Source organism: Phodopus roborovskii, unplaced genomic scaffold (assembly GCF_943737965.1).
Source record: "Phodopus roborovskii unplaced genomic scaffold, PHOROB, whole genome shotgun sequence".
NCBI lineage: Eukaryota > Metazoa > Chordata > Mammalia > Rodentia > Cricetidae > Phodopus > Phodopus roborovskii.
Genome location: NW_026125059.1, coordinates 5,551,068 through 5,565,674, shown reverse-complemented (window position 1 = coordinate 5,565,674; position 14,607 = coordinate 5,551,068). Strand labels below are relative to the sequence as shown.

General features: G+C 55.1%; 1 protein-coding gene across 1 annotated transcript in view; it reads right to left on the bottom strand.

Annotated features, from left to right (window-relative positions):
- Window positions 1–7,033, bottom strand: part of Pmepa1 (prostate transmembrane protein, androgen induced 1) — a 46,924-nt gene extending 39,891 nt beyond the window's left edge. The window contains exon 1 of the mRNA XM_051185419.1: window positions 6,783–7,033. Within this exon, the coding sequence (XP_051041376.1) occupies window positions 6,783–6,879 (97 nt within the window). The 5' untranslated portion in view covers window positions 6,880–7,033. The remainder of the gene's footprint in view (window positions 1–6,782) is intronic.
- Window positions 7,034–14,607: the final 7,574 nt, after the last annotated feature.

Here is a 14,607-nt window from a genome sequence, read left to right as displayed (position 1 = left end):
ACACAGATACTCCTGACGCTGATTAATAGGAACTGTGACTATCTGGAGTGATGGGTGTCATGAACAGACCCCAGCATCTGCCATTCTTCACAAGGCATCACTGCACAGCCTCCCACCCTCCCTAACCAACGCTCGTGAGGTGCCACTCACCAGGCTGGGGGAGGTCATGAGGAACGGACAGGCACAGGCTGCAGCCTCTCTGAGATTGGTGACTGGCAGAACAGACCCCAAATGACTACGCCGGGTCAGGTGTGAAGGTTTGGAGAGAGCGGACCCGAAGCCCAGTCAGGGCTTTCCTGATTTCCTCTGCCCCAGGAACTGGTCACATCTTCCCACAGGGCTCTCCAGTGGAACATTCAGTTGCTACTACACAGTTCCCAACTGTCACATCACCTGAATGACACCGGGTACCAGAGTGGGACAAATGGATGCTATTAAATGCCAGAAGGCATTCTGTGTCCTGTGATGTCCCCAATAATGTCTAGATTTGGTCCCTCTGGGGGTATTTGTCAGTCCCCTGTCAAACTCAACAGTAACATGGTGGTGCTGGTACCCCAGCAGACACTCTGACCCCACACAGCCCAAGGGGCAAACACACTTCTAGGCCCCAGGCCAAGTGGAACGGCCCTAGCAGCTTACTGTGGCAGCTGACTGGCTAGAACTCTCTACCAACAAATAATACAACAGAGGCTTGCAATCTTAGGGCTAAGGGCCCCTGGCGGAGAAGAGCACCAGAGACTTGGGATGGAGTCTTAGCTGAGCATCTGATCCCTGCTGTGTGTCCTGGGACGAACGGCTTCTCCTCCCATTTTCCTATCTGCAGGCTGGTAGTAACAACAGCTCTCTCACGGGGTTGTTTTGAAGGCTGAGGGAGAAAAATTTATCACTAGTAACTGGCACACACAAATCTCTCCCAGATCCAACTAGCAAAAGGAAAGGAAATAAACACCTACCAGTCACCCTGGGAACAGAGAGAAGCCATTCTGCTTCTCCCAGAAAGCTGGCACCCCAAACTTTTGCAGGTTCCACGCCCTTCCCCGCCCATGGTGCTGAAGCCATGCTATAAGCAAGCAGCCCTGGGAATTTTCTTCAGCCTGGTGACAGACAGTGGCTGCTGCCAGTGACTGACAAGACCCTGGTGAGACCCCCCCACCCCCCACCCCAAGGTGTCAGGGCTTGGCTTTGTAGTGTCGCCGGATGGGAAAACGAAGCTGTCAGTGCTCAGGGTTGCCATGGCTTCCTGAAGGGGGGCAGCCCACTTTGGGAAGAAGACAGGGAGAACTAGAACAGAGACCCTATTCCTCCTACCCACATCACCATCAGGGTGCTGAAGATTACTGTGGACCCTGACTTTTCTCCTGGACTGGGGCCTCTCCTCTGCCTGTAGGCACCAGGCTTATGAACTGGACCCAGTGAGCATCTGGATGTCACACGGTAGGGATTTCATGGCTCAAGTTTGTGCCTCCCCACTGCCTCTGCCCCAGCATCTGGGCCCCAGAGCTTCCAGGATTAAGAGACCCCCTGCTGGCAAGCCCTAAGACCCTGTCTGGACCTCCTGCTCCATGGCAGGCATGCTGGGGTTTCTGCCAGCTCTGTCTGCACTGCGGTGGGCCTGGCAAAGACAGGATTATGACACCAATATTCAATTACCCACATTCAAGGTCAGCATCCCAGGTGGGCCTGTGGATTCCCACATTCCCAGCTGGTCCTGGGATGAGGAAACCTGCTCTCTGCAAAAGCTTTCTAATCAGGCAGAGTGCAAGGCTGTGACCATCAGAGGACAGGCAAAACAGTCCCGGCTAATCTGAGCCCACCCCCACCTCCACCCCCACCCCAGACAATAGCCTCCATCCAGACCCTTGCCTCATCCCAGTACAAAGGGGAGCTGTGGACCACATCCTGATAGGGCACATGACAGGACAGGGCGATGGCCACTCTGGGCTTCTCTGTTTCCCCATCTTTGGGCCACTCTACAGGTCACTCAATGGTACCCTATGTCTGTGGGTAGGTTTTATAGGCTTTTTTGGAGGCAGGAGAGAAAATAAAAGTAAAAACTGCCAGCATTTAGAGCCCAGGAGAGGCAGAGGCTGTGGTTTGGTAGTCTGTGCCTCACCTAGCAAATCCGTGGGCTCCACCCTCAACCCAGCTCCCCAGCTCCCTGAGTATACCAGAGAGGCTGTGATTGTCTTCAGTCCTCTTACACTGGCCTCTGACAGCGCCTTCCAGGGATGAGGGCAGCGTGGTACCTTCTTCAGGGTTCCCTGAGACACAGAAAGCAGGCACGCAGACATGCAGCTCCACACGCGTGGGCCACACACATGTTATGCTATGACTTTCAAAGAGCAAACTGGAGGCTTTTGACCTCCTGTCCTCAGTTACAGCATCTTCAAAGATGCTGATACTGTCGGGGGTGGGGTGTGGGGTGGGAGAGGCAGCTCAGCCTCCCAAGTTCCATTTCAAGAGTTCCAGGCCTGCCTGTGGATTTCTTTACTTTTCAGGGCTCTGGGTTTGCCAGCCTCAGAACCTCTCTTTCTGGGTTTACCCCCCACCCCCCCCCACACACATACACACCACTTTGCTCTCCTCTTTACAAGGACAGCAAAAAAAAAAAAAAAAAAAAAAAAAGTGCAACTTCTAGCACCAGGAGACTTCCCGGTTCTCCCCCTAACTCAGAGGGAAGGCAGCTAGCAACAGTAGCTGTGTGTACACACTCATGCCCACAGGTGTGAGATCATTCCCATGAGTGTACCAACAAACAGTTATTTTGCACCTTGACAGACTCCAAACTGGCCTGTCTGGTCCAAGACCACAGTCACAACACACAGCTCCCTTGCTGCCTAATGATGTAAATCCCAGACAGCAGGGAACCGTGGGTTAAAAGTCCCAGTGCAGAAGCCCACGAGGGAAGTAGCTGCAGTTCAATGTGCATTCACCCCGGACCCAGGAACACCTCCTGCCCTGGAGCCAGAACTTTCCCCCAACACACTCAGGCTGGAAAGCATCTGGAGATACTTCCTTCCTCTGTGATATGGGCGCTCAATAAAAGCTGGCTGGATAAGCAGCAGGTGTCAACGTCAAGGACAAAAGGCTGATTTCCGAAAGGTTCCTCTCCAGCACCCAAGTGTCTCTGTGGAAGCCGAAAGTGTTTCCCAGCACGGCATTTGTAGATGGCTGGAGCAGTCTGTGTGTCACAGAGAGAGGTACTGGCATTGGGTGGGTAGGGGCATTTGTAGATGGCTGGAGACAGTCTGTGTGTCACAGAGAGAGGTACTGGCATTGGGTGCATAGGGCCTCCTGCCCCGGCCAGTCTTCTCCTTCCCAACAGTCATCTGGCCCAGGCTGGAGGCTGAGTCACCCCGAATTCAAACACTGCTAAATACAAACGGTGTGCACCCCAGGGAAAACTGGGCATCCTGTGAGTGTGTGTGTGGAGTGGTGTGTGGAGGGGGGACATGCATGCAGGTACGCACGCATGCAGAGGCCAGAGAACACTGAGTGTTGGTCCTCAAGTGCTATTCACCTCAACTCAAACATGGTTTTTTAAACACATACTTATTTAGAATGTGAGTGTGCCTGTACCTGTGTGTAGACTCATGTGTGTGGGTGTGTGAGTGGACATGTAACTTTGGAGAGTTGGTTCCTTCCTGCCATCATGTGTGTCCTGGGGTTTGAACTCGGATCATCAGTCTTGGCTGCAATTGCCCTTGTCTGCTGATCCATCTTGCAGATCCCTACTTTATTTTTTTGAGACAGGTGACTCACTGACTAGCCTGGACTATTATTGTGCTAGACCGGCTGGCCAGCAAACCCTCAAGAGCTCTACCTCCCCAACACCGGGGTTACAATGTATGTCTCTAACCTCAGGTGCACCATGGGGAGCTTTAACCACTGAGCCATCTTTCCAGCCCTGGGATGGTTTGAGTTAGGGGAAGGAATCAGTGGCTCCAGGACCCTGGGCAGACAGTGCTATCAACAACTGAGCTGCTCCTACTCGTCCTACCACCAAGGTGCTGGGCCCTGGTAAAATGAATGCAGACCAGCCAAGACTGGGTACCCCAGCACCTACTCAGTCCAGAACGTTCTCCTGGCGTGTGGGGGTCTGCTCTGCAAGCCACCGCAGGTAAAGCAGGAGTAGAAGTCAGGGTTCCACTCTGAGGAAGAGTAGATGCGCAAAGAGCTGGAAAGTGCCAAGAAAAGTATGTAGGTGTGACAAGGGGTGATCCCTCAAGGCTGTGGACTCAGCTTGGTCCCCAAGAGCGCTTTCAAGCCCTAAGCCTAAGGTGGGCTCGCTCTGTCACTCAAGTTCCAAATTCAAGGAACAGCACATGGGGTCCAAGAGAAACAACTCAGATCAAGGACTCATTTGGTCCTACCTTGGTTTCCCCTCATTTCTACCTGAAGCACAGGAGCTCCGAGCTCACTCATCTCATCCAAGTCTGAAGCATAGGACATCTGAAGAATGCACAGGAGGATGGCGGGGGTGGGGAGGATGGCGGGGGTGGGGAGGATGGGGGGGCGGGGGGCGGGGCTGGGGAGGAGCCACGAGCACTGTAGCTTCTGTGGACAGGGGTGGGGTCAAGGATTGTAGCTTAGGTTTCTCTTCCAGTGAGGAAACTGAGGGCCAGCAAGGCTTAAAAGTCCCTTTTAGACAAGTGTCCTTTCCTCTAGCAGGCAGGAATTTCCATCCTGTTAGGTAAAGCAGCCTTCGCATTCTCCCAGGGGTTACCAGGAAATACCAGGCCTCAGGGCTTCCTCAAAGCAGACTTTTAGGGAACACTAGCAACAAACTGTTACATTATCAAAGCGAGCCTCTCCCTTTTGTACTCTACTTAGACACTGTGGGGACAATTGTCTGAACTAACCCTGGTGGGTGGTGGGGATTTCCAAACATTAACCTTGTTGGTGGGGGAGAACACTGGGTATGCCACCAAGAGTTTCAAGCCATCTTGGCCTCAACCAAGACATTATCAGGGCCAATTATGAGCTCTTTCTCTCAAAGGACTGAACACAGGTCCTCAGGCTTGGCAGTGCCCTGCTGGCCCTAGGGTTGCTCCAATGAAACCACAGTGTCCTACTGTGCCTAGACTCTGGAATGTGGTGTCATATGAAGTAGGCCCCTCACTTCCGTGGGAGGTCCCCTAAGGCGACATGAGGAGGGAAACAAGGCAAATCCACGGAGTTGCGGTCAGCCTCTCCCCAGACATGTGAGGACGTATTTTAATAACATCCTGGTGAATTTCATGAACCTCCCTAGATCACACGGGGGCTCCTAGGAAGCAATAGGGTTTGGCGCCAAGGGAAGACCACAAACCCTGGCTCCCGGCAGGCTCTCCTGACATCTCCCGGCTTGGGGCAGGCACAAGGCAGGTGGGAGGAGGTGGGATACAGGGAGACCAGGGCTTTCACTTCCAGCCTGGGAGTCAAGGTAGACACCAGGACCCCCCCCCCCAAGCCTGCTTCCCCAGCCAGGTGGGGCGCTCTGGTCGTGGGTTATTTTTATCCCTTGTGCTTCACTGTGCAGCCTGGGGGCTGGGGATGGGGGAGCACAAACTGTAGCAGCTGCCTGCGAAACCAGCTTATGAGTCACCTAGCGACTGACTGCCCTGTTCTGTGGCAGTTGCCCCTGGGCTCCGCTAGAGGAAGGATGTCTGGGTTAGGGAAAGGCTGGGTGCCCTTTTGCCTGGAATGCTTTGGGGTAAGACGGGGAAACTAAACAGGCAAAAGGTGGCCCCAAAAAGCGAGTTAAGGGAAGGATACAGATTAACGGGCAGATGGCAGGGCTGAGGTTCCAATTCCTCCTCGTTCAACCCAACAGCCACCTGGGTGGGCCACACAGAAGGAAGCAGACGCTTTCTGATATCAACTTCTGGAGGTTCAGGATGCTGACAAGGGCTCCAGGTTCAAGCACTGCACTCACCACTCTGGGTCTATCACCTCCAATGAGGCCCCAAGACAAACAACCCCAAAACTTTGACTCATTTGTAACCACCATCCCAGGCGGAGTGAGCCAAGCAGTCCAGACAGAGGCTATTTATAGGAGTCCGGGACAGACATTCACAATGACACACACTGGGGACCCGCGGTGGGCTAGACGCACCAGCGCTGAGCTTTGGATTCAGACACCTGGACATAAACGGTTCTCAGATCTGTCTGGATCCAGAACTTATCGACCCCCGCCATACGCACACACCAAATCAGACACCCAGTGATGCAGGGCCACTCGGACACACACATCGCCACAGACCGCGACTCAAATCCACAGACATCCAGAGACGCGCCGAGACTCAGACAGACAGACCAGCGCACTTCACAGATGCACGGAAACCCGGGACGCATCCCCACGGCCATTCCAGACACACGCCAAGAGCCCCAGACACCTCCCGAGCCAGACAGTGTCTCCCCCGCCCGCTCCCCCCGCCCAAAGTTGATAAAGAGCCTAATTGCTCCATCGCCTCGGCCCCTAGGGAAAACGGAATGGAAACTTCCCGGGACCGACCCGCCTGGCCCTCCCGCGCGGCGCGATGTCCCCGCCGAGCCCCGGGTCCGAGTCGGGCCAGGCGGGGCGCGCGCGGCGGGGACCGTGCCAGGCTCGCAGCGCCGCGGGACAAAGCCGGGCCGGCCGCCAGCTGCCGCGAGTCTCCGGGAGGGCGCGCCCCGGGCGCGGCGGGCGCAGCCGGGGAGCCTGGGCGAGGCAGGCGCGCGGCCCCCGAGTCCCCACGCGATCGCGACGTCCCGGGCCGGGGATCCCACGGGGCTGTCCCGGGGGTAAAGGGCTCACTCACTGATCTCCATGCTGGGGAACAAAGAGCGCTGGCAGTTGCACGCGCAGGAGACATTGGGCTGCCCGGCGGCGGCGGCGGCGGTGCCGTTGACCCCCATCAAGCGGTCACGGGCGGCGCGGGGCGCGAGGCGCGGGGCGCGGGGGCGGCTCCGGCCGGCGCGCGGGGCTCGGGCCCCGCATACAGCGAGCGGCGCGGCGCGGGCTCGGGGCGCCGCCGAGGTCCCCGGAGCGAGCTGGGTCCCCCGGCCACCGAGCGGGAACCCCGGGGCGGCGGGCCGTGGCCGCGGGCGGCGTGCGGGGCACGGGCGGGCGGCCGGGGCGCGGGGCCGCCGGGCTCAGCCTGCGCGCCGGCCGATCCGCTGCCGAGCGCCGCCGCCCGCTCCTCATTCAAGTCCAAGGAGATCGGGTTGCGCCGCGCGCCCGCGGTCGGAGGCAGGCAGACGGTCTGACGTCAGCGCTAGACGGGGCTGCCGGTTCCCACCGCGCGGGGGCCGCGGAGGGGGCGCGCGCTGCGCCAATCCCCGCCGACGGCCCCCGCACCCTCCTCGGCCCGGGGGGCGGGCCCGCCGCGCGCGGGGCGGGCTCTTAAAGGGCCCGAGCCCCGTGACCGCGTAGACCCGGCGCCCGCGCTGCGTAGACTCGGCGCCCTCGGGAGTCCCCGGGTCAGGTCCCTGAGGGTTCCCAGGCCTGCGGCGGCTGCAATTCGGAACAACACTCAAGACGAGAAGTTAGGGTGTTCTCCACACAACTCCTGGCCCTGGGGTCCTGCACTTAGGCTCTTGGGGGGCTCCCGAAGACTATGCGGTTTCTGGGTCGCCTTGGGGGATTCAGTGCATGGAAATCAGAGCATGGTGAGCCCCGGGGTAAAGACCCACCCGTGGCCGGGTTTTTCAAGAAACTCCAGTTTTCCACTTTGTGGCCAGAAGAGCGCCAGCGCCCACCCCCCCAACCCTCACCTCCCGCCGCTTTAACTGGGTTTTAGATAGATTGGGACTCCTGTAGACACGCCCTGGATTGCTCCGAGAGAAGCACCCGGGGCCCTAGACTTGTAAATTAGAACCCCAGGATTAAGAGTTGTGTGGGGGTCACTGTCATGGGACACCCAAGCAGTTACCCACTCTCGATCTGCTGCCCCACCGGCTGGCGTATGCGCCTCAGAGTGAAAAGGGGGTCATGGGACTGGGCTTTTTGCTCATTAAGTTGTAATTAATTACTCGAGAGCTACTGGAACCCATGCTCCAGCTACAAAGATATTAAACTATTACATAAGAGGCCTCCCATCCCTAGCGCGACTCCAGCCTCAAATATGAAGTGTGCCCTTTTGACCCCTTTCTAAACCTCCTAGTGGCTCGTATGGTGGGCCTACTGTGTGCCAGAGACCCTGCAGCTACTTGGGGAGGCAAAAGTATTATTTGACTTGTCTCCATTTTACAGCCAGGACAAGTGGTCTGCAAAGTTCAAGTTGAGGGCACAGGAAGTTGAAACCTGAGTTTTATCCTCATACACGACCCTACTTTAGATCTGCACAGGCCGCACCTCCTTATCCCCTGGGGGGAGGGGTTACAAGTTATTGTTACTTTATATTTAATAGACTGGATGGAGGAGGAGAAGGTGGGTCTGAGAGAGTAGTCTAGAGTTTGCAGAGCAGCCCCGGAAGTGGTTTCTGCTGCCCTAGCTTTGGGGACTTTCCTGGAGGATCCACCCTGGAGCCCAGTCCGGCCGAGGGAGATTCCGAGATCCTCTGGTCCATTTGTTTGAAAGGGCAGTCGATCTTGGTATTTATATGTGTATGGGTTTTGCCTGTTGTATGTGCGTGCACCATGTGTAATCTTTATACCTGAGGTGGGTGCGGATTGGTCCCTGGAACTGGTGTTACAGATGGTTGTGAGCCACCGCGTGAGTGCTGGGAACCGAACCCAGGTCCTCCGGAAGAACAGTAAAGAAACCTCAAGGGCTGAACCATTGCTCCAGCTACAAGCAAGGCAGTCTCAAAGCCACAACCAGTCCAGGCCATGGCCTCCCCGTGGGAGGCTGCCCTGCCCCCACCTCCAGTCATTTCCCCTGCAGGTACCCAGCATGGGAAGGTCTGGCTGAGATTGGACTCCTGTAAATGGAAGGGAAAGTTCTAACTAATCTTGCCTGGGAGGGTTCTGGGCTGGGTGGTGAGGTCATTCCAGGTCTGCTCAGCTGCTGAGACTGAATAACCTCCTGGTTGTACCAAGGAACAAATTGAAGGTAACTACCAAGGCATTCCTCTCCCCAACCCCCCCCCCCACAAACAAAAAAATCGGTTGGACCATGCATGACCCAGACTGGGGCAGAGTGTTCACTTGTCACTTATTCCAACACAGGTGGCAACTGTAGCATTTCCCCATGGGCGGGGGTCCAACCTCAATCTTTCAAGATTGGCCAGTTTTAAAAGAATCGTGTCAAAGGAAATCAAGGAAAGGAACAGGGATCATTTGCTCCAGGGCCTTAAAGTTCCGGGTGGGTGGGGGGCAAAAAGCAAGCGGTGGGGGATTTATGTAAAATGTTTATAAATTGAGGAATTTAAAGGTTTGAATCCCTTTTCATAAAAGTTTCTACAAGGTGTGTGGGGGGAGGGATTGTGGAATAGTCATTGACAGGGTACCTTTTATAGGGAAAAAAAAAAAAACCCAAAAAACAAAAACATTTCTTTCAGTGATTCATTCAATCAACAAACTCCCTTGGAGCTCAGGATCATGGCACAGGGTCTGAGCAGTGTAGCTCCTGTTTTGCAGAGGGCTTCTTGCAGGGAATCTGGTTTGTCCGTCCATGGGGAATGTCTTGATCATTGCATTGGAAATAAGGCTGTTTGTAATTTAGTTTTTACTTACATGTCTGTGTGTGTGTGTGTGTGTGTGTGTGTGTAACACACTTGAAGTCAGAGAAGTACTTCCAGGAGTTGATTGTCCTTCCGTGTGGGTCCTGGGACCCCAGGCCCTCAGGCTTGGCAGCCAGTTCCTTTGCCCACCGAGCTACCTCACTGGCCTTTTATGTGTACATACCAAGTGTGTGTGGTTACCTGGGGAGTCTGGAGTTGCACGTAGTGGTGAGCTGTTTGACATGGATTCAGGTCTTCTAGAAGATGGATGTATGCTCCAAACCATTGAGCCATCTCTCCAGCCCACAAAGTATTTTTTTACACATGGAGGTTGAGTGGCAGCAGGTAAAAATAACCAATTAATTCAGTAAATTGAAAAGCACCTCCCATTGATCTGCCTGGGGTGACAGCTTTTGCCACCATTTCCTGGGTGCTACAATTCGACCCATCCCTTGAGATTGAATGGTCCGTGGTATCTGGCCCTACCTGGAAGGCGTAAAGCTGAGTGTGTGTCCAGCATGACAGTTGCAACAGAAGCTTAAGACTGGGTGGGCGTGGCTGTGTGACCTCAGTTGAGTGGCTTCACCTCTCTGACTCTGGTTTCCTCTTCTACAAAACGGGGCCACTGATGGCACCAACGCGTGGCAGACCCTAAGCGGGAAGTGTGGGTGGGTACAGGGCATGGAAGTTAATGCTCTTTGAACCCTCTGGTCACCCCTAGGGAAGAGAGGACACAGCTGTCATTAAAGTCCATTTCACAGGCCAACAGACTGATGGCTTGCTTATGGACAGCCCACTGGCTAAGGCAGACAGTAGAGGAGGGTAGGACTTCTCTGTAAGGAAAACTGTCTGTGCCACAGCATTCATGGTAGCCGTTGGGTGTGAGAGCTGCCAGAGAAAATCCAGGACAGGTGGTTAAGTGTGCATTTCAGGTAAAGCATGTGCGGGAGGAGGTATTTGGGACATACCTACACTAAAGTGTATGTTTCAGCCCAAGTTCAAAGTTACCTGGATGGCTGTGATTTTTCTTTACTGACCCTGCTGAAACCTGCCTGTGAGAGGCAGGGCCTACTGTCAAGATGGGCACATTCTGCCAGTTGTGGTGTGCTCTCCACTACCGAGTGGAGGGAGTGCTCCCTCCCTCCCTCCTCCCCTCGGCTTTTGTTCCTTCCCCTTTGTGGGTACCTGGGATTGATCCTAGTCTTGCAATAACTTAGCCACATCCATACCCTTCTTGTTTATTTATTTATTTATGGACATGGTCTGCGTTGTCCTGGCTGGCATGGAATTCTCAGTCCTCCTGCCTCAGACCATCATGTCTGGCTTGTTTATTTGTTCTTCAGACAAATAACAGCCCTGATGCTCTATGCTGGGCTCTGTGCGGCCTACTGGCATAGGGCTGAAAAGCTAGGCAAGCCGGCCGGAACCTCAGATGCGGGAGCTAAGCTGGGGCCAAATCCCGGAAGAAGGGGTTCATATGTGGAGGGGTCCTCTCACTCTGAAGACCGGGTGGGAACCAGCCTGTCCTGAGACATGGCCCTCCTGAGGTGAATATCCTTGGAGGTGACAGACCAGACTGTACCTGTGTGAACGCGAATCTGGTGATAACTCAGAGGGGAGCACTGTAAGATGGGACAGCAGAAGGACTGTGGCCAGGAAGTTGGGGCAGCCTTTCTGGGAAGGTGGGAGCTGGGTACCACTGGTAGGGAGGGGCAGCAAGCACTGAGGCTAAAGCTGTGGGTGGTGTGGGAGCTGAGGGCCCTCTTGGTGTAAGAAAGCCTGGAGTTTGAGATCTGTTTCCCAACACAGCTTTGGTCACGGGATTGTGAAATGGGTCTGTGTCCCCAGGCAACTGCTGGGACAGGCCTTTCAGGGACTCCAGACAGCACAGGGTGGCCCTGTGCCCTACCCCTGGGCTGGATCTGCTCCAGAGGAACATTCAGAGAGGAAAGGGCTTGTCCTGACTGTAGGGCTTTGGCGATGCTCTCAGCCACAGTGTGGAGCCGGCTGGGGGTCAGGCTCCTTCTCCAAGCTCCACACACATTCTCCCCAGACCCCAGGGTACCCCAAGGCCTGGGGCTCTGCTGTTCAGGGTTGTCTCAAGCTGTATGATCATTAATAATTTGTGAGCAAGGGCCCTCAAAACTCCTGTGGCCAACCTTGTGCAGATGCCAGGTCCAAGCTGGCGGCCAGAGGAGGATGAGTAGGAGACAGCATGGGTTTTGGCTGGGGTTGGTGGAGGCTGGCAGTGCCTTCATGGTGCCCCCTGGCTGCCTATGATTGGACACCATGAAAGTAGCAGCTCAATCAACAAAGGGCCTGCTTTGAGAAGACTCCCCGGGGCTAGCCCTGCCCCCTCTCCTCTGGCAACCACTCCCTTCCTGGGGACCAGATCTGCCCTTAGAAGAAGCAGTCCCAGGCAGCCCTAGGTGGTTGGGTGACATACCTACCCACCTCTTCTGGGCTTATGACCTTTGGAAGTCCTTGTAGCAGAGGCATTTCCCCTCAGGTCATTCCCAGCATGCTTCTAGCCCTTGCTTAGCCTCTCTGGACTTTCTCCAGTCCTGTTTTACTTAATGTCACTGAAGCCTTCAGCAGGGCCTGCCTGTCTCTCGCTTCTTGTAATCCTGTAAATATTCCTCAGGGGCCCACAGTGAACTAGTACTTAGGACACTGTGTCCCCAAAACCCTGAAGTCCCAACTGTTATTGTTCCCATTTGACAGGAGGGTTCCCGGGGTTTGAGGTGTGAGTGAGTTTGGGTAGAGGTCAAGACAGGTACTTGGGTCAGAGACCACGATGGGAGGGGTGCACCTAGGCCCGGCAGAGATGGTTTTCTGCTTCCCTTCCCTTGACCTCAGTCAGTGGTGCTGGACATCTCAGCGCCCCCCAGTCTCTGTACCCCAAGATCTGCATTTACCTTTCTACACAGTTCTCCTTCAGACAAGCTTATCTAAGGGGCAGAATGGTTTGGTCTACAGAAGCAAAATTTGCCAGAGCAACTGGTGAAGAGACAGCCACTTCAGGATCCCCTGTGGGTGACCTCGCCCAGTGACCTCACCTAGCTGAACCTGAGCGGTGGTGGCACAAAACTTCACAATGAAGGTAGAGGAGTAGCCAGCAGTAGCAGCCCGTGCATGCTTGTGAGGCCATGATGGCTGTCACTTGCCTGGACACTTGTGGCTTGTTCCCCGCTGGTTCCCATGGCCGTGACTGAGCTCTGTGGAACCGTAGGGGCTCAGTAGTTGTCTGTGGAGTAGAAGCCCGAGGACCGCATAAGCGTCCTCATCATCCTGGGGGCACCTTCGTTCCTTGCTAGCTGTTTTTCTTCCCTGCTCACTCGTCTCCATTTCCCGTTAACTGCTCACCAATTTACCCAGAAGCCTGCTCTGCACTTACCAAGAACAAGTACTTGCCTGGAATTAGGTCCAGAGTTCTGATCCGAGGAGTGGCATGGAGTGTGTGTGCGCATGTGTATACACGTGTGGTGAGCTTGTGAGTGCGCGTTGCTCTCATGTGTAGGTGTGTGTGTGCAAATTCATGCCGTGTGTTCCCTGCGTGTGCATGTGTAGCCAGTTTTCTTGGCCGTATATTATGTGTTAGGTGTGAACACAGGTACTTAAAGACTGAGCACAAGTGGCTGTGGTTGAAGGTCCCCACGGTGAGCCAAAGAGGCTTGCTTCAACAGCCAGAATGTCCTCACCCAAGAGTGTCACCTGTCTGTCCCTGGCCTTCACGGTGCTCCCAGGCAGGGAGGGCCCAGGCAGTGAGAAGACAGGATTTGGAACTCCACTGGGAGGGCAGGAAGCAGAAAGGAGGGAGGATGAGAAGGGAGCTGCGAGGAAACTGAGGCCTAGGAGACCACGGCACAGCTAAGGAAGGCCAAGGTGTTTCTGGAGAACCAGAGCAGAGCCCCATCTCCCTCCTGGATCTAGACCCAGACCCTCAGGCTCCGTGGTGGCCTTCAGTAGCCTAGTATCTGTACTTTTATAATGTAGGGTGAGCTTGAGGCCAGCTAGAACAGTCCAGATATTCAACCTGCATTCAGATCACTCACTCCCCAAAAGAATTGTCTTCAAGCTGACTTCATGGGTCAGAGATGCCTGTGAAAACACCTGTGTTCGCTGTCAAGGCAAATACTGTAATACTGGTGGTTCTTACCGATGTGAATGGCTGTGTTCCTCCATCCCTGCCTCATTTTGTTTGAGACAGCGTCTTCAGGCTCGTCTCAACGTCTCCACCCCCCTGGCCCACTCTCATGCATGCTAGGGTTACGGGCATGCAGGGTGCGGAATCCAGTCTGCTTGGACTTGGCACTCTGTGGATGGGTGTTGAAGAAAGCTGGTGGGAAGAGCTTGAGTGTGCCCAGAGGCCACCAGCCACAAAGCTTGAGGGGAGGCTGGCTGCATTGTATACCAGGCTTTGCACCAGGCTCAGGGAGCACACTGATTGTAATGAGTCAGGCAGAGTTCACCCTCTGAGGGGCTCACACGCTTGTGGGCTTGTTTCCCAGACTTTGATTCTCAGTTCCGGGAACTGCGAGGTTGCATAAGTATCTGTTACTACTACTAACAGTGTGTCCTTATTTGGAGATGCCGGGCCTCAGTTTCCTCTCTCAATGAGCTCCTGTTAGTATCCAATGGGAACCTGACACACAGGCCATGGGGCGGTCTGGCTGGGGGCAGCTCTGGAGAAAAATCTCTGAGACTCACAGCCCCACACAGACCCAACTCCCTACCCCCCACCCCCTAGTTACTCTAGCCCCTTTGGAGAATCTTTCCTGCATTTGCTGTGTGCTCTGTTATGTGTCTTTAGTTCCAGCTGGCTGTCCCTGCCTGTCCTTAGTATCTGGTCCCAGGAATAGCTGCTTTAATGTTTCCAAGGCTCTGAGAAGGCCAGAGGAAGCTGGCACCACAGCACCCCAGCAACCCCTTCCTCCCCAGTGTGTGGTGCCAGGTCAACATGCCAGGCACCGCAGCTGCA